A 26,117-nucleotide genomic window follows, 5' to 3' on the forward strand; every position below is an offset into this window, starting at 1 on the left:
AAGGTTAACTTCTTACACTCCCAGTTTCAAGTTCCATATGGCCACAAGGCTCTTCTCTCACACGCCTCATGTGTGTTCCTAGAACAGTCCAATCTTGGCTATCGCGTCCTCTAGGATGTGTTCTTCAGTCACCCTGTCCACATTCGACAGATAGAGGAGGAAAACCTGAAGATGTTGGAGCCAAATAAAGGCCACTGTCTCAGTTCTACCTCTCTAAAGGCTGGGTGACTTTAGGCAGATTAGTTTTCTTTGAGTCTGTTTCCTCATTGGAAAGGTGTAAAGAATGACTACCTTTTAAAATCGTTTCAGCCAGGTGTAGTGGTGCACACCTATAAATAATCCCAGCACTCGGGAGCTGAGGTAGGAGGGTAACTTAAGCCCAGGAGTCTGAGACCAGCCTGGGCAACAGAGCAAGACCTTGTTGTTATAAAAAAAAATTAAAAAATTAGCTGGGTGTGTTGGTGCACGCTTGTAGCCCCAGCTACTTGAGAAGTTGAGGTAGGACCACTTGAGTCCAGATGGTTGAGGCTGCAGTAAGCCGTGATTGTGCTACTGCACTCCAGCCTGGGAAACAAGAGAGAGACCACATCTCAAAACAACAAAACACATATTTCCCCAATATTTACTATGTGCATCACATTTGTGTATCACTTGTAGGTCATAAGTTGTTTATAAATAAAGATTTAATTTAGTTAATGAAATTTCCATCTACTACCATGTAAATGTTTCCCTTTTGTGTTTCATTTCTATGCTGCTTTTTGGAGGGGCACACTTTTGCCCACATGTAGATGAATTAATTCCATTAACAGTGTGTATGATTGGCTATAGAGGCCATGGAAATTAAAACAACAAAACAATATATATGCTGGAGGCGATCAAATTTGTGGCCAGGAGTTTGAGACCAGACTGGGCAATATAGCAAGGCCCCATCTTTACAGGGAAAAAAAAGAGACATGAAATTTATGCTGTGGCAGGGGGTGGGAGTTATTTTGGAGCATTTGAAGTACTTTTTTTTCCACTATGTTTGAAGTAGTGAAATTAGTGATCAAATACTTGAAATGCAACCATTGGTATTCACTTTATAAATAACATTCCTATGTATTTTAGGTATCATTCATCTACACTAGCGAGTTAAAAACTTAAAAATGTAAAAGTAGGCCAGGAAGGTGGCAAGAAGCAGCCCCTGAAACAGTCCAAGAAGCAGGCCGAGGAGAGGGATGAGGAAGATAAGACTTCCAAGCAGAAAAAGAAGAGCAGAAGAAACTAGAGGAGCTAAAAGCAAAGGCCACGGGGAAGGGGCTCCTGGTCACAGGTGGAATTAAGAAATCTGGCAAAGCCGGGCGCGGTGGCTCAAGCCTGTAATCCCAGCACTTTGGGAGGCCGAGGCGGGTGGATCACGAGGTCAAGAGATCGAGACCATCCTGGTCAACATGGTGAAACCCCGTCTCTACTAAAAATACAAAAAATTAGCTGGGCATGGTGGCGCGTGCCTGTAATCCCAGCTACTCAGGAGGCTGAGGCAGAATTGCCTGAACCCAGGAGACCGAGGTTGCGGTGAGCCAAGATGGCGCCATTGCACTCCAGCCTGGGTAACAAGAGCGAAACTCCGTCTCAAAAAAAAAAAAAAAAAAAAAGAAATCTGGCAAAAAGGAAGCTGTTTCTTGTCCCTGAGGAGATGGTGACCCTTTATTTCATCTGTATTTAAACATCTGTATTCCCTGCCATAGCATCTTTTGCCACCTACAGCTGGAATTGTGTTGTCTTGGAGCTGTTGTACATTTAAGAATAAACTTTTGTAAAAAAAAAAAAAAAAGCAAATAAATAAAATAAGTAAAAGTATAGTGTGGGGCCGGGCGCGGTGGCTCACATCTGTAATCCCAGCACTTTGGGAGGCCGAGGCAGGCAGATCATGAGGTCAGGAGATTGAGACCATCCTGGTCAACATGGTGAAACCCCGTCTCTACTAAAAACACAAAAAAATTTGCTGGGTGTGGTGGTGCATGCCTGTAATCCCAACTACTCGGGAGGCTGAGGCAGGAGGACTGCTTGAACCCAGGAGATGGAGGTTGCAGTGAGCTGGTATCACGCTACTCCACTCCAGCCTGAGCAACAGAGTAAGACTCCATCTCCAAAAAAAAAGAAAAAAAAAGTGTAATATAAAATACATGTAACAAAAGCAAAAGATTTTTAAGGCATGCACGAGTACAATCAAATTCCCTGGTAACCTGGTGAAGTAGGTACTATCACCTTCATTTTACAGATGTGAAAAGAGGTATCAAGAGGCCAAGTGGCTTGTCCAAGGTCACTGCCAAGACCCCAAGTTTTCCCCCCCAAATTGCATATGAGGCATGTTTCCTTATTTCTAATTCAGAGTGTTCCCTGCCTATGCAGCTGTTTCCACACCAAACCTTCACTCCCTTTATGAAGCTTGCACTTGAGGTCCAGTATTATTTATTCACTTGGCTGGAAAATAATTTCCCCAAATTAAATGTCCAAACAGTTAAGTCTTAGCCAGACAGCTCTCCATATTCCTCTGGAACTGGATACATCTCCTATCACTCTCTTCTCCCCAGCCTCCACATCTGTTCTTTCCATCTGCCCTTTTCTTTCCATCCCTATCTCCCCTACCTAGTTCAGGATTGAGTTATCCCATTCCCATGACAAAAGTTATGGCCTTCACCCTGCAAGTTTCTATAACACACCTTGCACATCACCACCTAATACCACTATCCACTGTTTCTATTTTACTTTCCAAACCCATCTCCCCAGCCTAACTCGAAGAAAAATGGCCACACCAGCTATTATCCATTAACTCCCAGAGAGCTTGTTCTTCCTCCCAAGCCTTAGACTACTGTTTTCCTAGCTCTGAAAAATGGCTCCCCGGTCCCTGATTATTCAAATCATTTTTCCTTTTTTTTTTTTTTTTTAGTTGGGAGTCTCATATTGTCGCCCGGGCTGGAGGACAATGGTATGCTCTCAGCTCATTACAACCTCCGACTCCCCGGTTCAAGTTTCTCCTGCCTCAGCCTCCTTAGTTGGGATTACAGTCGCCTGACACCATGTTTGGCTAATTTTAGTAGAGACAGGGTTTCACTTTGTTGGCCAGGCTGGTCTCAAACTCTTGACCTCCTGATCCACCCACCTCAGCCTCCCAAAGTGTTGGGATTACAGGCATGAGCCACCGTGCCCAGCTTCAAATCATCTTTCAAGGTCCACCCTCAAGTGACTCTGCCAAATAAGCCCTGGACAATCTTCCCCTTTTTTTTTTTTGAATATGTGGCAACTTAGAAGCTAGAGTACTATATATTAGGCAATTGATCAAATTACATGATCTGTTAACCAAACTATTAATGAAGGCAGATCTTGTGTTTTCCCTTCTTGTGTATACCCCACAGTACTGTACATGTTGGCTGGATGATTTAATAACTTTGAGAGGATCAATACTCTGGTCTCTGACCACAGAGCAAAGCACCTCCTCATTCATTAGATTAGCTTGGACGAAACCCAAATTCTGGCTAGGCGTGGTGGCTCACGCCTATAATCTCAGCACTTTGAGAGGTTGAGGCAGGAAGAGTGCCAGGACCAGCCTGGGCAACATAGCAAGACACTGTCTCCACTAAAAATAAAAAATTAGCTGGATGTGGTGGCACGTGCCTGTAGTCCCAGCCACTCAGGAGGTTAAGACAGGAAGATTGCTTGATGCCAGGAGTTTGAAACCAGCCTGGGCAATATAACAGGACCTTGCCTCTACTAAAAATAAAAAATTAGCTGAGTATGGTGGTATGCACCTGTAGTCCCAGCCACTCAGGAGGCTGAGGTGCAAGGATTGCTTGAGCTCAGGAGGTTGAGGCTACAGTGCACTCCAGCCTGGGCAACAGAGCAAGACCCTATCTCAAAAAACAAAACAAAACACACACAAACACACACACACAAACTTGGGCACACTGGCTCACAGGTGTAATCCCAGCACTTTGGGAGGCCAAGGTGGGTGAATTGTTTGAGGTCAGGAGTTCAAGACTAGCCTGACCAACATGGTGAAACCCCTTTTCTACTAAAAATACAAAAAATTAGCTGGGCCTGGTGGTGTGCACCTGTAATACCAGCTACTCGGGAGGCTTAGGCAGGAGAATCACTCGAACTTGGGGGATGTGGGGGGTGAGGGGCGGGGAGGAAAGAGACTCAAGTTCCAAGAGGCAGAGTATGAATCACTGTCCTTTTTCCTTGTGTGAAGGGTCGAGGGAAAGGGATCCTATGATCCTCAAACAGGAAACACTGCCTAAAGTTCAGCAAGACTGCAAATAAGATTCATCTGCCTTAGTAGGGAAGAAAGGGCTGTTAAAAGCTGCTAGAAAATTGAATAACGCAAATCAAGACAGAGTAGTTCCAACTCCCATCAATCTCCAAAGAGTGACATGTGGCAGCAACTCCTTTCCTTTATTTCTTCCCCTTGTAAAGGGAAATTCAAGTTCAGCAGCATTCCTTTCCTGCCCCCAAGTCCTCAACTAGACAAGAGGCTGCAGGCACCAAATCTTGGGCTGGATAATGGCAAAGGCCTCAGACCCTCACTCCAGCTCTGAGCTTCTACAGCTGTTTGTACCAATGAATCAGCATTAAATCCACCAGAAAAGAACAGCACCACCCAAAGACCAGGGGGCAGCTGGGCCTGAAGCTGTAGGGTGAACCAGAGGCAGGCTTCCGAGTGATGAGTCTTCAGACAACTGGCCACATAAATTTGGCTGGATGGAACCTCACAACAAGGTGGTCACCTCTGTTTGTTTAGAGGGATGCCAAGGATAAGGCCAGGTCAGTTATCTGAAGAAAAGCAGAACAAACAAGTCTTTCAGAGAAATGGATGCAATCAGAGTGGTATCCTGGTCACATCAAGGTCACACTCCACCTTCATGTGCCTGAGTGGTTGCTAGGTCAGCTGCAGGTCAGAGGCAGTCTTCAGAGGACAAAGGGAGACATCGGGGAACTTCAAGCCACACAAGCTTGTCTCTTGGAAGACTTCCGGGAAGGAAAGCTCACTCTCGGGGTCGGCTGACCATGACTTCACCCAGGGCCTCCAACACCTCCCGCTTGTAGTCTTCGAAGTCACCATCAATCTGGCTAACACTCTGCTCCTCCACCACCCACAGCTGGCAGTTGGTTTCTGTGATGAGTCGGGCATCATGGCTGACAACGATCACAGCTTTGAAGGAAGATGGCAAGAACAGAGGGCAGGAAGAAAGGAGGAAGAGGGGAATGAGAGCATGAAATAAGGGAGCTCTAGGCCCTTTTGTAGTGAAGGACACTACAGCTTGGTCCCCATGAGGGGAAGGCACACTCTCAGCTGACTTACCACCCTTGTATTCATTGATGGCCTCCCCCAGAGCATCAATAGACTCTATGTCCAGGTTATTGGTTGGCTCGTCCTACAGAGGAGGAATTCCATGACTGAGCACGGCAACTCCCATCTTCCATTACTGTTACCCTTAACCCCTCTCCCATAGCCCAGCTCACTCACCAAGATGAGGACATCCGGCTCCCGACAGGCCAGCTCGGCAAACACAACTCGCGCTTTCTGACCACCTGCAGCAAAGGAAGGGGAGGGCTGTCATACCTTCTACCATCTCACATTCTAGAGGCAAACCCTGAAGATGTGCCAGTTTGTGTACTGAGGCTTCCTCATTCCTGGTTCCTCTAGGTACAGTTTGTAGACATGAATGATAAGGTGAAGGGCACCCTCCCTGGTCCCACAATGGTACCAGACAGTTTGCAGATCTGGATGGTGTGGGCGTGACTCTCCAGGCCAAAGCGGCCCAGGCACTTGCGGGCATCCTGGTAGGGCAGGTTGAAGCCCCGCTGCAGGTACTCAGTGGGCGTCTCCTCCATGCGCAGCTGCTCTGCATACTGCTGGTTGAAGAAGCCAATTTTCTGCCCAAGAAGAGAGGGAGGTGGTCACTTAAAGTCACACTTCCTCCATCAGATTTTTATTCCCTATATCCCAAAGCCAACTTACCAGCCGGTGGTTTTTCCTCATTTCCCCGTGGGTCTGCAAGGGAAGAGAATGCAGTTAAAAGGAGGGCAAGGGGAAAAGGCCCTGCAGCTCCATACACCAACTTTTCTGAAGGGGAGACAAACACCAGAAATGGGCCAGGGACAAGTATGCATAAGGAGAAAAAAAAAAAAAAAAAAAGGAACGGGCCAGGCGTGGTGGCTCACTATAATCCTGTAATCGCAACACTTTGGGAGGCCAAGGCAGGCAGGTCAGGAGGCATTTGAGGTCAGGAGTTCGAGACCAGCCTGGCCAACATGGCGAAACCCTCTCTCTACTAAAAATAAAAAATTAGCTGGGACCGGGCACGGTGGCTCAAGCCTGTAATCCCAGCACTTTGGGAGGCCAAGGTAGGTGGATCATGAGGTCAAGAGATCGAGACAATCCTGGCCAACATGGTGAAACCCTGTCTCTACTAAAACTACAAAAACTAGCTGGGCGTGGTGGCGTGCGCCTACAGTCCCAGCTATTTGGGAGGCTGAGGCAGGAGGATTGCTTGAACCTGGGAGACGGAGGTTGCAGTGAGCCGAAACTGTGCCACTGCACTCCAGCCTGGCGCCTGGTGACAGAATAACACTCTGACTCAAAAACAAACAAACAAACAAACAAACAAACAAAAAATTAGCTGAGCATGGTGGTAAATGCCTATAATCCCAGTTACTCAGGAGGCTGAGGCACAAGAATCCTTTGAGGCAGAGGTTGCTGAGATCATGCCACTTGCACTCCATCCTTGGCAACAGAGTGAGATTGTCTCAAAAAAAAAAAAAAAGAGAAAGAGAGAGAAGGAACAGGGATGTTCTCCCTAATATGACAAAGGCACACTGAGCAAAGTAAAAGTGTAAGGGGCCAAAGAGGAGTCAGAGAAGCAGAATGGAGGGAGGACAAAAGGGACAAGCAGGAGGGACTAACGACAGCTACCCTCCTTTCTATACAGCAAACACTCACAATACATTGTAACAGCCTCATGTGTTGAGTTTAGAGTTTTGGGGAGGATCTAATAACATCTTTCTAAAGATCTAATCTCTGGATGTTGAGAAAATGGCCTCTAAACACTCTGCTTGAGGGAGCAGAAATGCCTACAAACTTTCAGAAGCACTATATTACAAAAGTGCAAATTAAATGGTAGATTCAAACAAAGTAAGTGTTTGTATATTATTAGCATGGAAAAATGCATGATGTATATTATTTGGAAAACTCTAGCTGCAAAACAATTCACAGGACAGCCCATTTTTGTTAAAAAAATTATATGCACATTTGCAAAGGAAAAAAGGAGAAAGATACCTACTAAAACATTTATACTAGTTATCTCAAGATTTTTCTCTGGACTTAAGCTTTTATGTTTGAGATGGAGTCTCACTCGGCACCTAGGCTAAGTGTAGTGGCATGACCTTGGCTTACTGCAACCTCTACCCGTTGGGCTCAAGCAATTCTCCTCCCTTAGCCTCCCGAGTAGCTGGGACTATAGTCGCTCACCACCTCGCCTGGTTAATTTTTGGATTTTTAGTAGAGATGGGATTTCACCATGTTGCTCAGGCTGGTCTTTAACTCCTGAGCTCAAACAATACATCTGCCTCAGCCTCCCACAAAGTGTTGGGATTACAGGCGTGAACCACCGTGCTAGCCAATTTTTTTTTTTGAGACAGTCTTGCTCTGTTGCCCAGGCTGGAGTGCAATGGTGCAACCTCAGCTCACTGAAACCTCTATCTCCTAGGTTCCAGCAATTCTGCCTCAGCCTTCTGAGTAGCTGGGACTACAGGTGTGTGCCACTACACCTGGCTGTTTTCTGTATTTTTAGCAGAGAAGGGCTTTACCATGTCGGCCAGGCTGGTCTTGAACTTCTGACCTCAGGTGATCTGCCCGCCTCGGCCTCCCAAACTGCTGGGATTACTGGCATGAGCCACCGTGCCTGGCCCATTTATGCAATTTTTAATCGTTCTATAATAGACATATATTTCTCGTATGACCAAAACACATGGATGTGACCCCAATTCTCTTAGCTCTCCTGAACTGATCTAAGCTCTTCTCCTCCTCTACTGCCCCTCTTGGGGAAATGAATCATCTATGATGAACTCTCCATTCTCGAGAAGCTCCCTGATTCCAGCTTCTGGCAAGCACCCGTGTTTTCACGTTTCTCATGCTCTCCCTTCTTGGTTCCAGCACTCACCGGTGTCAGCTTGCCAGTCAGCAGCAGGAGTAGTGTACTCTTCCCCACACCATTAGGGCCCACAATGCAGACTGTGAGATGGAAGACAGGTGGTCAAAGAGGTCCCCAGAGACTCTCCCTGTGGCTCCTGCTGCACATCCCTGAGCCACCCCTGCCAACTCACTCCGTGAATCCATGTCGATGCCAAAATCCAGGTTCTTAAAGAGTGGTTTCTGCCCCTCATAGCCAAATGTCACACCTGAAAGCCAGGAAAAGAAGCAATAGTTTTCAGTCCCCGCACAGTCCCTCTGATGTGCTGGCCTTGGAAAACAGGAGCAATCCCAGCCTTGGTGGAGAATCTGGGGTGCACACCGCTTCCGGTGCTTCCTGCAGAGCAGCAGAAGTCCGCAGCACTCACCATGCAGACCCAGGATGGGGGGGCTGAGTGGTGGGGGATCCGGAAAAGTAAAGCGCACAGTGTACTCCTTAGGGCGCTTCAGGAGCTCAGGGGCTTCCTGGGATTCCTCATCCTGGTTTTTCCGTCGGCATTTCTGCTGCTTCCGAGTCAGGGCTTCCTTCGTTTGCTTTTCCTAGAAAGGAAGAGGGAAAAAAGAGAAATCTGCACTCTGCACAGCAGTCCGCGAAATGTGGGCCAGTGTTCCAGAGTCTCCTTCTTCCTCCGCTGTCAGGAGAGAAGAGTGCCCCCGCTGCCCAGAAGTCCCCCAGGTGCTCACTGCCTGCTTGGTGGACTTTCCGCCTGCCTTCAGCTCCTTCAGCTTTTTCTCTTGCTTCTCATACTGCTTCAACAGTTCTTTCTGCTTCTGCTGGTACATCTTTTTGAAGGTCACTGGGGCAGAAGAGGGGACTGGGCATCAGTGGTTGCTCCTCTCCCCAGCAAAGGGACAACCAGGGACTGGTGATGATGGGGTAGGCATCGCTGTCTGGAATTCTGACAGGACTCAGGTTATCTAAATACACCCTCCCATCCAGGCCTCTCTTCAGGTTCTGTCTCTTCCCTGTATCCACATACAACCCTACTTACTGTAATTGCCCCTATAATAATGGAGCCGCTGGGCATCGAGGTGGATGATGTCAGTGCAGACATCATCCAAGAAGCCCTGGTCATGGGAGACGATCAGCAAGGTCTTCCGCCAGCCCTGGAGGTAGCTGGGTTTCAGAGAAAAGGGTGTAAGTGTCACAATGGTCAAGTGAGAAATAAGTCAGGGGAGGCAGGCAGACAATGGGGGCAGACAATGGGGGCTGGGAGGGAAAGGGGGAGGTCTGGATAGAGCTGTCACAGGCATAGTGGAGAAGGGCTAAAGGAAAAGAAGGCAGGGAGAGACGGGGAAGGAAGTGCTGAATGGGAACCAATGATGCAAAGGCTGTAATCACAGGCAACGCACTTATTGAGCCAGATGACAGCGTTAAGGTCCAGGTGGTTGGTGGGCTCATCCAGCATCAGCAGTGTGGGCTCCATGAACAGTGCCCTAGAGGGTGGATAGCAGAGGGCAGGGTCAGGGAGAGAAAGATCCTTGCTTGTACAACCCCAGAGAAAACAGGAAGATAGAGCCTGAGACCATGAACACTCCTTCCCAAGCTCTCCTCAGAGTTCTTGGGCAGGATGTGGTTTAATTTTTTCCAAGACAGGCTTCCACTCTGTTGCCCAGGCTGGCACGTGGTGGCACAATCATGGCTCACTGTAGCCTCAATCCCCCAGGTCCAGTGATACTTCTACTTCAGCCTCCGGAGTAGCTGTGACCACAAGTGTATGCTACCATGTCCAGCTAATTTTAAAATTTTTTGTAGAGACAGGGTCTCCTATGTTGCCCAGCCTGGGCTCGAACTCCTGGGTTCAAGATACCCTCCTGCCTCTGCCTTCCAAAGTGCTGGGATTACAGGCGTAACCCATTGCACCCAGCTGCAGGATATGTTGATGAGAACACACCACCAGGGAGGGAGAGAAATAGAGAAAGACCCTAAGTTCTCACAACACAGTAAGGAGGGAGAGGCAAGCCTTGAGCCTCACTATTGGCCTTGAAGAATGAGGAGAAGAGAAAGGGCCCTGGTGGTCTGAGATTGGAAGGGAGGGCAGCGAGGTTAATGGCCCACCTGGCCAGGGAGACACGCATGCGCCAGCCTCCTGAGAACTTCTGTGTGGGTCGATTCTGCATTTCAGGGTCAAAGCCCAGGCCAGCCAGGATCCGCCGTGCTTTGGCCTCTGCAGCTGCTGCCCCAGTGGCCCGCAATTCCTCATACACCTGGGAGGAGGGAGAAGAGGACACATGTATGAGGGCCCCAGGAACCCCCGAGTCTTAGCCCGTGTCCCCTGCGCCATCTCCTCTACCTTCTCTAGCCTCTCGGCAGCTGTGTCATCCCCTTGTTCCAGCTGTCCCTGAAGCTGCCGCTCCTCTTCCAGTAGTTTCAATCGCTTGGTGTCAGCTCGAAGAACAGCCTGTACTGCCGGCGTCTCATCCGCTACCACCTCTGGGAAGCACAGGGAAAACAGTCAGGCAGCCTCAAGAGCCAAAAGTCTCATCCCTCTCTCTTCAGTTGCATTTCTGTTTCGCCTGACCCCGCTCAGCTCTTTGTACTTGTTCCAAATGAAACATTCTCAAGTTCCTCATTGACTCTCCCTTCCTTTCGTTAGCATCCCTTTCCTGGTCCCCAGTCTCCCTCCACATCCTTTCCAACTCCATAGCCACAATTTCTTCTATTCTTGGCTGGCTTTTCTGCCCAGCTGCCCATCACACCAAGCCCTTTTTCTCCCCACTGGCCTCACCCTGCTCACACAGCAACACATCAATGTTGGGAGGGATGCTCAGGGCTCGGTTGGCAATGTGCTTGAGAAGCGTGGTCTTGCCCTTGCTGGGGAATGAAAGTTATCAGGACCAGGCCACCACTGAGAAATCTTTTTCCCTCCAGGCCCCTCCCCTTTTTTTGTCTCTAGGTCCCTCTTCTTCTCACCCATTGGGCCCCACCAGCCCGTAGCGGCGGCCGGCTACAATGTACAGGTCTGCATTGACGAACAGCTCCTTGCCATGAGCTGAGATGCTGAACTTCTCCAGCTGTAGCCATCAGGAAAGAGGTGGCAGAGGGGAGAGGAGCACATGAAAATTCTCCCTTTGGGACAGGAGCAGCCACTTTCTCCCTGCAGAGAAGCCTCTGACAAACCATTACCTCCAGCATAATCCCCTTCCTCTCCCCGCCCTGTCCACTGCCTGTAATGGGAGTCCCATGCATCCTCAGCTAGTCTAGTCTGTCCCACACTATTTTCTGCTGAGGGCAGACCCCACTTCTACTGATTTTTCTATCTTCTTGCTCAAGTTGGCAGAGCCCAAGGTGTGGAAAATGCCTCCAATCTTTCTTCCCACTGAACTAACCCATTCACACACCACAGCCACTCAGGAAAGATGAGAGAACTGGCTCTTCCCTAGGTAAGTAGACTAGAAGGGGCCCCCTGAGACCTAACCTTGATATCAGATGCATTTTCTAACATGGCTTGGCGGGAGGACATCTCTGCCTGGGACACGGAGAAGTCATTTTCAGCTGCATTGGCTGCTTTTAATGAAGCCACTTGGCGCTCATATTCCATCTGCGAAGGAAGAAAAACTATATTTGAAGCCATAATCTACCAGTTTCCCGTCACCATAAAACAGCCCATGCTGGTTGGGTGTGCTGACTCACACCTGTAATCCCAGCACTCTGGGAGGCTCAGGCAGGTGGAGCTCTTGAGTGCAGAAATTTGAGACCAGCTTGGGCAACATGGCAAAACCACATCTCCACAAAAAATACAAAACTTAGCTGGGCATGGTGATGCCACCCATGTCTCAGCTATTCAGGAGGCTGAGGTGGGAAGATCACCTAAGCCCGGGAGGTTGAGGCTGCAGTCAGCAGAGATCACGTCACTGCACTCCAGCCTGAGCAACAGTATGAGACCCTGTCTCAAAAAACAAACAAAAACACCCCAAAGTGACACAGCCCATGTAACCAGACATTGAGATAAGGCTCACAGAACACAATCATTTTCTTACTCCAATGGTTTTACCTGGAGTAGCCCCCAAAGCTTTCCTTTCTGTCCCCAATCACATGTCCCCTAGTTGAAGTATTCAAAAATTAATCCCCTTACTTTTGACTGCTAAGAACCAAGGTCTTACCTGTTTTTTCAGCTTTTTCTTCTCCTTTTTGCTAAGGTGAGCATAGGGATCATCTGACTTAGACTCTCCTCCTTCCTCCTCCTCTTCTTCCCCTTCTCCTTCTTCTTCTGAACCCTGTGAGAACCCGGGGATGGTCAAAACTAAGGATTCCTTCTAGAGCTCAGATTTCATATCATCTGCCCTCCGTCCCTGCTCCAGTTCCACAGCCAGCTCCTCCTTCACTACTTGCAGTCCTAAAATATCTTGGGATCCTCTCTCATTCTCATGCCCAGCCCCTGGTCTCCCTGCAGTCCTTTATCACTTTCTGCTACCAGGAATGGTACAAGACAAATGGTATGAATATGTATGTATGAAATGTAACAATGTTGCCATAATCCTATAGCGGTTAAATTAAAAAAAAAAAAAAAAAAAAAAGTATGTGTATGTCCCTATAAATGTAGCGCCCAATACAATGCAACTGAACGTGGAGTAAATGGATTTCAAGAATTTCATTTGTATAAAATGAGTTTCTGCGGTTTCCTTGTTAACATGCAAAGAAAAGATGAGGCAGCCCTAGTGTACAGTCACTGAGGAATCAACCAGAATCACAGAACTAGGAAGTGCCAGAAGCATGGGGGAACTCAAGACTCCTCCTTATGGCACACAAAGGAGACAAGTGAGACCCAAGGAAATGGGAAGATGTATTCACGGTCACACAGCCAGTGAAGGCAGAGCCAGGACCCAAATCACCTGAGAAAAATTCCAGGCCCCTTCTTCACTGGATTACGTGTTGCAAACTACAGTCCGTGGGCCAAGACACTTGTTTTTATATGGCTCCTGAACTTTATAAAAATAGTTTTTGTATTTTCAAAGAGTTAAGAAAAAAAAAAAAAAAAAAAAAAGGATATGTGACAGAGATTGTATGTGGCCTGCAAGCCAAAAACATTTACTAATGGCCCTTTATAGAAAAGTCTGCTGGCTGGGCACACTGGCTCACACCAGTAACCCCAGCACTTTGGGAGGCTGAGGCAGGAGGACTGCTTGAGCCCAGAAGTTCAAGACTAGCCTGGGCAACACAGTAAGACCTCGTCTCTATATTAAAAATAAAAAAATTAGCCAGGGGTAGTGGTGCATGCTTCTAGTCCCAGTTACTCAGGAGGCTGAGGCGGGAGAATCTGTTGAGCCCAGGAGGCTGAGGCTTTAGTGAGCCGTGTTCACCCAAGTGCACTCTAGTCTGGGTGACAGAGTAAGATCCTGAGTAAAAAATCTCCAAATAACAACCACCCATCACCACTGCCCCCCCCACCCCCCAAAACAAAAAACAAAAAAGAGAAAAAGTTTGCTGGGATAGTAACTATATCCCCAGATCCTGACTCTCCTGTAAGGATCATGGAGCCCCAGTCCCTCACTCCACCTTCCCCCAACACCAAATGCACACCTGCTCTGCCTTCTTGGCCTTCTCCTTCCCTTGTCTGGGAGGCTCCTTTTCCTTTATTATTTCTTCTTCTTCATCCTCCTCTTCATTGTCCAGAGCAGCGAATTTATTTTGAGGCTAACAGGAAAAGACAGATCTGATGAAATGCTTTAATTCCTGGGCCCCAATACCTCCTCTTGCTAGTTACTCTCTCACCTTAGCCTTCCCCTTTGACTTCTCTTCCTTTCCCTTCTTGCCCTTGAGTGCAGGCTGCTGTTCCTCAGATACGGCCTGGAGGAGACACACGTACACATTAAACACATACATATAAATTACTGTGCTACTTTGCTGTATAATAAGCATTTCTAGAGTCTACTGTGTTAATCACACAGATGCTCTTCCACTTACGGTAGGGTTGCATCCCAATAAACCTATCATAAACTGAAAATATCATTAAGTCGAAAATAATAGTTCCAACTTATGACGGGTTTATCTGACATAATCCCATCATGAGTTGCGGAGTGTACTAAATGAGTATGACTTTCACGCCATCATAAAGCAGAAAAATCACATGATGAAGCATAAGTCAGAGACCATCTGTATTGAGTGTTGCTGCTGAAAAACGAGACTCAGAAAAACACTACACTACAGCTTGAGACTAGATAGTGAAGAGATAACTAGGGAACATCTGCAAGGCTAAGGACTGTGAGTCAGGCAAGGGGGCAGCCAGAGCGTGTGGCACTAGCACTGGAGGCTTTCTCCAGAGGGCAAATGGACACAGACTAAGATGCACACCCAGAAGAGTCACAAGTAGAAGAGCGAGGACCTGAGGGCTTTTGTTTCAGGGTCTGTGCTTGAAGCAATAGAATCACTATAGATTTCTGAGTGATAAAAAGGGCATGTATTTTATTTATTTATTTTTTTTTGAGACAAGAGTCTTGCTCTGTCACCCAGGTTGAAGGGCAGTGGCTCGGTCTCAGCTCACTGCAAATTCCACCTCCCAGGCTCGAAAATTCTCCTGTCTCAGCGCCCCAAGTAGCTTGGATTACAGGCATGTGCCACCACGCCTGGCTAATTTTTATATTTTTAGTAGAAACGAGGTTTCACCATGTTGTTCAGGCTGGTCTCAATCCTGATCTCAGGTGACCCACCTGCCTAGGCCTCCCAAAGTGCTGGGATTACAGGTGTGAGCCACCACACCCACTCCTGGGTGTGTATTTTAAAAAGATGATTTTGACAGTATAAGGAAGACAGACCAAGAGGAGCCAGTTTAGAAGCAGAAAATTACTCCACCATGGCCAGAAGGTGCTAAATGGAGTGAGCGTGACTAATAGAGACACCACTATCACCTTATTGATCCGATTCTTCTCTGGCTTGGCAGGCTTAGGATGTTTTTCTTCCTCCTCCTCTTCCTCACTCTGATCTTGAATCAGGGCTGCAAAAACATTACCACCCTAGAGAATGAAAGGGCCACAGAAGTCAGTGGGAGGGTCAAGGTTGCACCCGTGGGGTCTCTGTTTACCACACAGATGGCTTACCTTGGTTTTCTTCCCGCCGCGGGGTTTTGGGGCAGGTACTGAAATGACAAGGGGAGAACATGAGATAGCAAAGAATTACGATGTCTGGCGCCCCAATTTAATCTAACTCGAAGATCAAGGTATGAGGCATCATGACTCATGGATTCTGGGTAGCCATTCCCCTTCAGGTCATTTACCCTCATCCTCCTCATCACTGGCTGGCACTGAGAGCTTCTTGAGACGCTCCATGAGCTCTTTCTCTTCTCCATCTTCATCCACATCCTTCTTCCGCCTGCCTTTTCTGGTATCTCGCTTCTTTTTTTGCTGCTGAGAGCGAAGCAAAAGAGAGTGAGAAAATGAAGCCGAGATTTCTGCCTCACAGAGAGGGTTCCCCATCAGCTGAGTGGAGCAACATGGGCTGGAAAGGGGTTGGTGGAGCCCAGGTGCCTCCCAGGATTGGTGGCCCTGTGGCACTTGTACCTGCTGTTGCTGTTGCTGCTGCTGCTGCTCCTTCTCCTTGAGGACTTTCTCTTCTTCCCCAGCCTGTTTATCTTCTACTGCTAGCTCTTCGAAGAACTACAAAGGGAGTTAAGATACAGGTAAACATGGTTCCAAGATCAATCCAATCAAGCTCTGCTCTGCCATACACGGGCCCACTGGCCCTCCACTCCACCCTCACCTGATCTGTCTTTCTTTTTTTTTCTTTTTGTGGAGAACAGAGTGTGCAGGTCTCAAACTCCTGGGCTTAAGCTTTCCTCCCACCTCTGCCTTCCTAATACTGGGATTACAGGCGTGAGCCACCGTGCCCAGCCTCTCTCTCGACAAGATCTCTTCTCCTCCCTCAGTCCTCCCACCTTTTTTGCCTGGCTATTTAGCTGGGAAACACCCATATTCATTTCTTATCCTCAACCCTCATTTTCTCACCGTTTTTTTGATCTTCTTGTCCTTCTTTCCTTTCTTCACCACTTTGTCTAGAAAGTTAAGCATTGTGAATGGTTATCTACAAATTCCAAAGCAGTCTGGTCTCTCCTGCAAAGATCTCTGTAGGCTCTCCTATTTTATTATTTTTTTTGGCTTAACTATCACTTCCTAGATATTTGCACTGTCTCACAACTCCTGCAGAAACAATAATTCCCATCTCCATTCATCCAATAAGTATTTATTTACTAAACAGCTACCATGTGTCAGATATTGTGCTAGTGTAGGGGATTATGGCAACGAACAAGACAACTGTGGTCTCCTCTGGAGTTTGCAAGCTATAAAAAGAGTCTTTTTTTTTTTTTTTTTTTGAGATGGAGTCTCTCGCTGTTGTCCAGGCTGGATTGCAGGGGCATGATCTTGGCTCACTGCATCCTCCACCTCTCGGGTTCAACCAATTCTCTTGCCTCAGCCTCCTGAGTAGCTGGGACTACAGCTGTACGCCGCAATGCCTGGCTAATATTTTCTATTTTTTTAGTAGAGACGGGGTTTCACCATGTTGCCCAGGCTGGCCGCAAACTCCTGAGCTCAGGCAATCCACCCACCTTAGCCTCCCAAAGTGCTGGGATTACAGGCGTGAGCCACTGCGCCTTGCCAGGAAGAGAGATTTTTAAATAGCTAACTACAGGTGTACTGAAGGTTCCAAAAGAAAAGGTAAAGCCTACTTGGTGGTGGGGGAGAGGCTGGCTTCATTTCCGGTGGCCTCTCTAAAAAGGTGGCATTTCAGCTAATAACTGAAGTAATGAAAAGTATGAGAAGTTAGACACACAGTGCAATGCCAGTGCTGTATACAGGTCCAGCTGTGAGAAAGCACGCACACTAAGAGACATGGAAAGGTTTGGTGTGGCTAAGCTAAAAGACTGAAGGGAGAGGCCGGGCGCGGTGGCTCACGCCTGTAATCCTAGCACTTTGGGAGGCCAAGGTGGGTGGATCACCTGAGGTCAGGAGTTCAAGACCAGTCTGGCCATAATGGTGAAACCCCATCTTTTTAAAAAAACAAACAAACAAAAAAAAGACTGAAGGGAGAATGGTGCAAGGTAAGGCTGGAGTGAGGGCCTTGTAATCAGGTTAAGGAATGGGGACTTTACTGGTATGATCACTTTCACACTTTAAAGTTTCACTCTGGCTTCAGAGTAGAGCAAGAATGGAAGGGAATAAACATAGTTGTGAGGCTGTCGGAGTAGTCTGGAGACAGACAATGGTAGCTTGGTCTAGGATGGTGACAAGGGAACAGAAAGAAGTAGAATTCACAGGATGGGGCTAGAGGTGGGGAATAAAGTAGAGCACTCAGAGATGACTCCTGTGTTTTTAGCAAAATTAGCTGGACTCGGTGTACCATTCACTAATTCAGGAGACAGTGGAAGAGAAGGTCTTATAGAAAGAAAGAAGATATTATACATTCAATTTGGGAGGGGTGTGTGTGTGTGTGTGTGTGTGTACTTGGTACTTGGCGGTACACACACATACACCCTCCCAAATTGATGTTATTTATTTTTAAGAGACCAGGGTCTTGCTGTGTCACCCAGGCTGGAATGCAGTGGCATGATCATAGCTCACTGTAACCTTAGATTCCTAGGCTCAGGTGATCCTCCCACTTTTGCCTCTTGAGTAGCTAGGACTATAGGCAAGCACCACCATGCCTGGATAATTAAACAAAAGAAATTTTTTATGTTGCTCAGGCTAATCCTGAACCTCTGGCCTCAAGCAATCTTCCTGCCTCAGTCTCCCAAACTGTTGGAATTACAGGTCTGAGCCACTGTGCCCAACCAGGGGGACACGTTGTTCGTAAAACCTATAGGCCATGTAAATAGAGTTATCTGGTAAGCAAAGGAATATCTGGGTCTATGCCTTACTTGCTCTGCTTGAATATTATATCACAAATTATATTGGGTCATATTTATCTGTCTTTGTGCTATTCTTTCATTCTAGAGAGTAACCTGAGAGATTGTATAGCCTGTGTTCCCAGGAAAGCCAATAAAAATCTACTGACTCAATAGATTCTAGCTCTACCCCTCTGTCCACCCTTGCTTCTCTGAAGGTATGAGACCATATCTAACTCCCTCCTCTTGTGCCCCCCCAATCAGAATGGGAGGCAGCCAGCAGCCTCATGATTTTCTTTCACACCTAGGCCTATTTATTATCTTCCCTTCCAAAACATCCCTTCCATCCACTGTTATCTAATTCTACCCATAAGCATTTCGGTATTTAACATAAAAAAAAATCTCCAGGCACAGCAGCTCATGCCTGCAATCTCAGCACTTTTGGAGGCTGAGGTGGGTGGATCACGAGGTCAGGAGATTAAGATCAGCCTGGCCAACATGGTGAAACCCCGTCAAACTAAAAACATAAAAATCAGCTGGGTGGCCGGGCGCGGTGGCTCACGCCTGTAATCCCAGAACTTTGGGAGGCCGAGGCGGGTGGATCACGAGGTCAAGAGATCGAGACCATCCTGGTCAACATGGTGAAACCCCGTCTCTACTAAAAATACAAAAAATCAGCTGGGCCTGGTGGCGCGTGCCTGTAATCCCAGCTACTCAGGAGGCTGAGGCAGGAGAATTGCCCAAACCCAGGAGGCGGAGGTTGCGGTGAGCCGAGATCGTGCCATTGCACTCCAGCCTGGGTAACAAGAGCAAAACTCCGTCTCAAAAAAAAAAAAAAAAAAAAAAAAAAAAAAATCAGCTGGGTGTGGTGGTGCATTCCTGTAGTCCCAGCTACTCGGGAGGCTGAGGCAGGAGAACTGCTTGAACCTGGAAGGTGGAGGTTGCTGTGAGCCAAGACCGTGCCACTGCACTCCAGCCTGGGCGACAGAGTGAGATTCTGTCTCAAAAAAAAAAAAAAAAAAATCAATTAATGGCATCCACCATCTACTACATTAAAGTATTCTCAGACCAGAATTCCATGTATTCCAAAGTAATCTTTTATTCAGGAAAGTTTTATGCTGCATCTACTTTTCAAAAAAACTGGAGATAATGAGACAATCCCAATGATTTAAGGCCTCACAGACTAAAAGAGCCCTACTCTATCTTTTCTGTTTCCCTAACCACACCTACAGTCTCATACTGGCTTCTTTCAGATCCTTTATTAAGTCCCAGGCATGCTTATGTCTGTCTTTGCTTAATCTGCATTCTCCATCCAGAACACATTTGAAAATTTGAGGCCCTCCTTCTCTCCAAACAAACAAACAAACAAAAAAAATAAATTAAGAAAAAAAAATCTGAGCCCAGTATTGGATGACTAGTGTGAGAGTTGAAAAGCTGTGCAGTAATAATAATAGAAGGCTTTATATGTATTCCAAGGAGTTTAATCCTAAAGGCATTAAGAGGAAGGATCTACTGAAGTACCTAAGAAAGGAAAACAGGATCAGCTCAACTCATCAACACACAGGAGTGACTCATCCCAGACACTAATTTCTCCCTAAGGACTAATACAGCCACACCATTTCTCCTTCCTTTAAATCTCTTGTGGCCAGGTACAGTGGCTCACACCTGTAATCCCAACATTTTGGGGACCAAGGTGAAAGGACTGTTTGAGGCCAGAGGTTCAAGATTAGCCTAGGCAACATAGCAAGACCCCATCTCTACAGAAAACAAAGCACAAAAATAAACAAAAAATTAGCCAGGCATGGAGGTGTGCACCTGTAGTCCCAGCTACATGGGAGGATGGCTTGAACCTGGGATTGGGGCTGTAGTGAGCTGAGATCGTGTCACTGCATTCCAGCCTGGATGACAAATCGAGATATTGTCTCTGAAAACTCACCAGACTGGGCACATGGCTCAAGCCTGTAATCCCAGAACTTTGGGAGGTCAAGGCGGGCGGATCACCTGAGGTTGGGAGTTTGAAACCAGCCTGACCAACATGGAGAAACCCCATCTCTACTAAAAATGCGAAATTAGTAAAGCATGGTGGCGCATGCCTGTAATCTCAGCTACTCGGGAGTCTGAGGCAGGATAATCGTTTGAACCTAGGAGGTGGAGCCTGCAGTGAGCCGAGATGGTGCCATTGCACTCCAGCCTGGGCAGAAAGAGCAAAACTCCATCTCGGAAAAAAACAAAAACAAAAACAAAAACAAAAACAAAAACCAAAAAACAAAAACCCACCCAAACCAAAAAACTCTTTTGTACTTTAATTATGCTTATCCACCTGATTGTAGGGATAAGAAAAGCCTCTGCATAGGCTCACTGTGACAAAGTATAAGCCCCAAGGAACTGAAAAAGGTTAAGTGTGGCCAGAGATATACTGTGTCTTCTCTCTTTTAGTGTATTGCTTAAGCTGCTCCTTCGAAGCAAAAAAGGAAACCATCCCTACCCTTATACCCCTCTCCCACATTACTGTTTGGTATTCTTGTCCTCACTGGGTCTCAAAACTGTAATTCACACGAGCTTCACTTTCTCTTCTCCCGTACCTTTTGAAACATGCTGCAATCTGGTATCATCCCCAAATGAACATTACTTCTGCCAAAGTTGCCACTGGTCACTTAGAAGTATATTTTGGTCCTTATTTTGCCTCACTTCTCTGCAGCATTCCATGCTGCCTACCTCCACACCTTTTTTGTTCTCTTCTATCACATTTAATTTATGGGATCCCGCTCACTCCTGGTTTGCCTCCAGCTTCTCTGGCTGTTTGCTTTTCTCAGCCTCATCTCTTCAGCCTCCTTCCCTACCTGCTTCCTGCAAATGCTGAAGTTCTTTAGGGTTCCCACCTTTCACATTCTTTTTGCTTCAATCTGCAAACACTCTCTAGGGGACTCCTCCATACCCAACACTTTGTCTTCCCACTTTTCACTCTCCTGCCCATTATTGCTTTCAGTTAATAGTCCACTACTCACAGGGTTACTTTAGTGTCATCCTTAATTCTCCTCCTTTCATTTCATCAGTTCTCAGTTCTGCTCAATGCCACCTCCTTAGTAACTCTTTATTCTTCAGGCGTTGGTTTATCCAATTACCACTTGTCACCTAGATCACGGCCAGGGCCTCCTAAATGGTCTCCCTGCCTCCATCTTGACCAATTCAAGGCTATTCTCCATTGCTCAGTGCAGGGTGAACCAGTCATCATATCATTCATCTTTTTTTTTTTTTTTTTTTTTTTTTGAGACGGAGTTTCGCTCTTGTTACCCAGGCTGGAGTGCAATGGCGCGATCTTGGCTCACCACAACCTCTGCCTCCTGGGTTCAGGCAATTCTCCTGCCTCAGCCTCCTGAGTAGCTGGAATTACAGGCACGCGCCACCATGCCCAGCTAATGTTTTTGTATTTTTAGTAGAGACGGGGTTTCACCATGTTGGCCAGGATGGTCTCGATCTCTTGACCTCATGATCCACCCGCCTCGGCCTCCCAAAGTGCTGGGATTACAGGCTTGAGCCACCGCGCCCGGCCTCATATCATTCATCTTATGCACTTCAATCGGCCTTCCTTCTATTTTTTTTTTTTTTCCCACTCTTGTTGCTGAGGCTGGAGTGCAATGGTGCAATCTTGACTCACCGCAACCTCCACCTCCCAGGTTCAAGCGATTCTCCTACCTCAGCCTCAACTGCTGGGATTACAGGCGCATATCACCACACCCAACTAATTTTTTGTATTTTTAATAGAGATGGGGTTTCACCGTGTTAGCCAGGATAGTCTCGATCTCCTGACCTTATGATCTGCCCGCCTCAGACTCCCAAAATGCTGGGATTACAGGCGTGAGCCACCATCCCTGGCCAATTTTTTGTATTTTTAAGAGACAGGGTTTCTCCATGTTGGTCAGGCTGGTCTTGAACTCCCGACCTCAGATGATCCACCCACCTTGGCCTCCTAAAGTGCTGGGAATTACAGGCGTGAGCCACCTTTAGATACCATTCCGAGGAGTTTAATCCTAAAGACATTATAATGTGATTATAATTTAATTATAATATAAAATCCTAAAGACATTATAACGTCTTTAGGATTAAACTCCTCGGAATGGTATCTAAAGCCTTTCATTATCTGTCCCCTGCGCATCTTTCTGAGTTCATCACACTAGTTACTAGGCTCTAGTGGGACCAGTCAGGCTCGCCTACATCTCTGCCTTTCCACAAACTTCCTTGGCTTGGAACGTGCTTCCCCTTGCTAATTCACGATGATCTTTCAAGAATAAACTAAGGTGAACAGTGAGGTGGCTCACACTTGTGATTCCAGCACTTCTGGAGGCTGAGGCAGGACAATCACTTGAGCCCAGGAGTTTGAGACCAGCCAGGGCAACATAGCCACACCTTATCTCCACAAAAATTTTAAAAATTAGCCAGTTGTGGTAGTCTATGCCAATAGTCTCAACCACTCAGGAGGCTGAGGCAGGAAGATCTCTTAAACCCAGGAGGTGAAGGCTGCAGTAAGCCATGTTCATGCCACTGAACTCCAGCCCGGGTGACGGAGCTACAGTGTTCCTCGAAAGAAAGAAAGAAAGAGGAAGAAAGGAAAGAAAGAAAGAGAACTCAGCTATTACATATTCTTCGCAGGCTTTTCTGACACTCCCTTACCTGTCTGAGTAGACGCTCCTCCTCTCTTCTATAATCTCATAGCATTTTTTTTTCCCCTGAGATGGAGTATCACTTTTATTGCCCAGGTTGGAGTGAAATGGTGGGATCTCTCTCACCGCAACCTCCGCCTCTGCGTTCAAGCGATTCTTCTCCTGCCTCAGCCTCCTGAGTAGCTGGGATTACAGGCATGCACCACCACACCCACTAATTTTGTGCTTTCAGTAGAGACAGGGTTTCTCCATGTTGGTTGGTCTCAAACTCTGTTGGTTTGTCCAGGCTGGTCTCAAACTCCCGACCTCAGGTGATCCGCCCACCTCAGCCTCCCAAAGTGTTGGGATTACAGGAGTGAGATACCGCGCCTGGCCCAGTCCCATAGCATTCTTAAGCAAATTCATCATACTCTGACAACCACTGTCTAGTTAATGCTCTGGCCCCTCACTACACTGGGTTGCCCCTTGAAGGAAACTCTTACCTTTTATCTCTATATTCCCAGTTCTTCTGCACAGTACCTGGTATACAGTAGGCACCCAATAAGTGCTTTTAAAATTAGTCACTGGGTACCTACTGTAGTTAATTGTGTCCATTTACCTCACCCTTAAAAGTGATTTCAACCCTGGGAGGATGTGTTCGTTTTTTTCCTTTCCCTCTTAAAGCACAGTATATGAAGTGCTTAATTAAAAACAGACGCTTAACAAACATTCACTGCTTTTAAGTAAACCTTAAGCCTCATCCCAACATCCAAAATTTACACTCTTGCTCCAGTTGAGTGATAGGGGTGTCTTAAGAAAGAATCCACGAAGGAGTCATCCTCTCTTGAGAAACAAGTGGGAACACAGGCTCCCAAAGTTTATGTGTGCACGCGCAGGGGCATGGGGAGGTCGCGGCAGGGCTTATATATTCCTGTGGAATACAATGTGTGTGGGGCAGATGTCCAAATTTTTTAAAAAAGCTTTCCCATTTTTCCCCATCTTTCCCTTGGTACCACATGCTCTTTCTTTTCTCTTGCCCAGTCTCACTTACGTCGCGTGCAACATCTGGATCTCTTTCCTTTAACCCCGATTCCAAACCCACTCCTGCCCGGCAAACTCCTCCCGGGCCCACGGCAGGCATGCGCAGTAATCCTCGCACGGGCCCAGTCAGTCTCGCGCCCCACGACTCTCTCCTAAAACCCGCGCAGTCTCCTCTCTCTTCTCCCTCTGCTCTTGTGTCTTCCTTGCCTAACAGCCTCACCTGATGGGCTCGTGCTCTCTCCGTCCCCGATCCACTCGGGCTCTGGCGGCTGCTGCTTGGGCCCCTTCGGCATCGCGGTGGCGGTTACAGTTACTGTGGCGGCACCCGGTGCTATTTCCGCTTCCGGCGGCGTGGAACTCGGCGTTGGGGCGGACTCTCTACGCCGGCGCGGCCAATCCCGCCCCCGGGCTGCGCACGTGCGAGTTTTGTAGTCTTCTCAGAGCCAAGGTCCTGGTCCCGTGGAGGCGTGGCCTGCAATGACGGGGCGGGGCCGGCGTCCGACTGCTCACTTCTTGTCTGACTGCTCGCGTAGCGTCCACACGGCGTTTACGACTGTCTGGGAAGCCTGACCCCGTGACCTCCCGACGCCGCGAGACTCAAGAAATGAACATAATAATTTCGGACTACTTTGAAGGAGTTGAGGCATACTTTTTTTTTTTTTAAGTATATTCTAGTTTCTGTCTCTAACTCTCGTGTCTAGTTCTGCCACCGCAATGCTCGAAGGAGCCCAAGCAGCAGCCGCCAGAGCCCGAGTGGATCGGGAACGAATAGAGCACGAGCCGATCAGGTGAGGCTGGTAGGCAAGGAAGAAACAAGGGAAGAAGTGGGAGAGAGAGGAGATTACGCGTGTTTTAGGAGAGGGTCATGGGCAGAAAAGAGCGAAGTCCAATGATTAAAGGGGAGGTCTGATTGGTCCGGTGTTGAACTGTGTCACAAAATTACGAAGTGTACAATTGTAAACAGGGAACTGGGGCCCAACATGCAGAAGTCGTGGTGGAGTGGAGTTTCGGTTCATTTTTTTTTTCGTTAACAGCTTTACTGAGCTAAAAGTAACATACAATAAACTGTACACAAATTAAATGGCACAGCAGTAAACTGCGAAGTTTACACTTACATAAGTTTTGACATGCATAAACCCAGTAAGCTATCACCACAATCAAGATTTTGATTCATTTCTAGCTATACCATTTATACAGGAGCTTGAGCTAGGTGCTCCCCGAGTTCTGTCAGCTCTCAAATCACTATACTTTTGTTCGTACTCCCCGAATTTACACTTGCCAAAGTCAACAGATCTGGGGCCATCCTACTCACTCTCCCAATAACATGTGATACACTTGGTCTCTCACTCCCTCTGTTTTCTTCAGGGACACTACTCTCCACAGGTTTCCTTTGTGTCTAATGGGCTTCTCCTCCTGAAGTCTAAATGTTGAAGTGCCTCAGGCCTCAATCTTTGACACTGTCTTTAATCTCGACTTACCACCTATTACCTCCTGACTTTAAATACCATCTATAACCAATGAAGAATCCCAAAGTTTTCTCGCTGGCCCCCAACTTCTGACCCGAGCTCCAGGCTCCTGAATTCAACTGTTTACTGGACATCTTCTCTGCGATCTTTAATAAATATCTCTGATATGTACAAAATGGAGCTCTTGTTTTTACTGCTAAAGCCTGTGTCTCTTCCAGGCTTCCCCATCATGAAATTGCACCACATGTCATTCAGTTATTTAGGCCAAAACTGAAAGGTCATCGTCTTTCTCTATTCCTCCGCCCCTAATCAGTCCATCAGCAAGCTAAGTCTGCCTCATTGATTCATGCATCTGTTCAACACATAATTTATTGAATATGTAGTATGTGCCCAACACTCTTCTAGGCTCTTGGGTTACTACTGAATAAAATAAAGACCTATGATTACATTTCTAGCAGGGGAGATGATGCTATGGATAAAAGAAAATATAGAGTTTAAAAGTATCAGGAGAACAGATTTTAGTACCAAATGAGGCCTCAGTAAAGTGAAATTCAAGCAAATCACTGAAGAAGATTAGTTTTGGCCACATGGATTTCCAGGAGAAGGGCCTTTCCAGCAGAAGAAACAGCTGGAATAAAGCCCTATGGCGGGAGTGTATGGACATACATGGGAAACAAACAGGAAGGAGGCAAGTGTGGCTGGAGTAGCATGAGTGAGCAAGAGATGTTGGAAAGGTGAAAAGAGAAGTAAAGCAGGGTCTGGATTGGGAAGGGCCTTTTAGATGATCTTAAGGATTTTGGCTTCATCTGTTGATTTAAATGGAAGTCACTGCAGAGTTCTGAGCAGAGTGATGTGATCCAGTCTACATTTTATAGGGATGACCTGGCCAGGCGCAGTGGCTCACACTGTAATCCCAGTACTTTGGGTGGCT

The 26,117-nt window shown here is 47.1% G+C and overlaps 1 protein-coding gene across 2 annotated transcripts; it reads right to left on the bottom strand.

Annotated features, from left to right (window-relative positions):
- Nucleotides 1-4,204: 4,204 nt before the first annotated feature.
- Nucleotides 4,205-24,122, bottom strand: ABCF1 (ATP binding cassette subfamily F member 1). 2 transcript variants are annotated; one of them, XM_032270783.1, is made up of 25 exons: nt 23,941-24,121; nt 16,169-16,215; nt 15,725-15,820; nt 15,442-15,571; nt 15,266-15,303; nt 15,077-15,181; nt 13,944-14,018; nt 13,752-13,865; nt 12,335-12,448; nt 11,650-11,772; nt 11,145-11,245; nt 10,960-11,045; nt 10,525-10,664; nt 10,290-10,438; nt 9,584-9,667; nt 9,223-9,347; nt 8,915-9,027; nt 8,599-8,770; nt 8,365-8,439; nt 8,202-8,272; nt 6,002-6,034; nt 5,748-5,916; nt 5,507-5,571; nt 5,342-5,414; nt 4,205-5,191 (listed from the first exon to the last, which is right to left on the bottom strand). In XM_032270783.1, the coding sequence occupies exons 1-25, from the start codon at nt 24,011-24,013 to the stop codon at nt 5,025-5,027; spliced, it is 2,538 nt and encodes an 845-aa protein (XP_032126674.1). In that variant the 5' UTR covers nt 24,014-24,121; the 3' UTR covers nt 4,205-5,024. The 2 variants fall into 2 exon arrangements, with proteins under 2 accessions (XP_032126674.1, XP_032126675.1); XM_032270784.1 differs by having other exon boundaries at nt 4,379-5,191; nt 15,442-15,568; nt 23,941-24,122.
- Between the last annotated feature and the right edge of the window lie 1,995 nt (nt 24,123-26,117).

Source organism: Sapajus apella, unplaced genomic scaffold (genome assembly GCF_009761245.1).
Source record: "Sapajus apella isolate SASKATOON/1434 unplaced genomic scaffold, GSC_monkey_1.0 scaffold216, whole genome shotgun sequence".
NCBI lineage: Eukaryota > Metazoa > Chordata > Mammalia > Primates > Cebidae > Sapajus > Sapajus apella.

Excerpts from the sequence above, each read along its gene's own strand:
- ABCF1 (XM_032270783.1), bottom strand. The coding sequence starts at position 24,013 with ATGCCGAAGGGGCCCAAGCAGCAGCCGCCAGAGCCCGAGTGGATCGGG. Across the intron at positions 15,821-16,168 it reads ACAAGAAGATCAAAAAAACG|TTCTTCGAAGAGCTAGCAGT; the intron begins GTGAGAAAATGA and ends CTCCCTTTGTAG. Across the intron at positions 15,304-15,441 it reads CAGTGATGAGGAGGATGAGG|TACCTGCCCCAAAACCCCGC; the intron begins GTAAATGACCTG and ends TTGTCATTTCAG.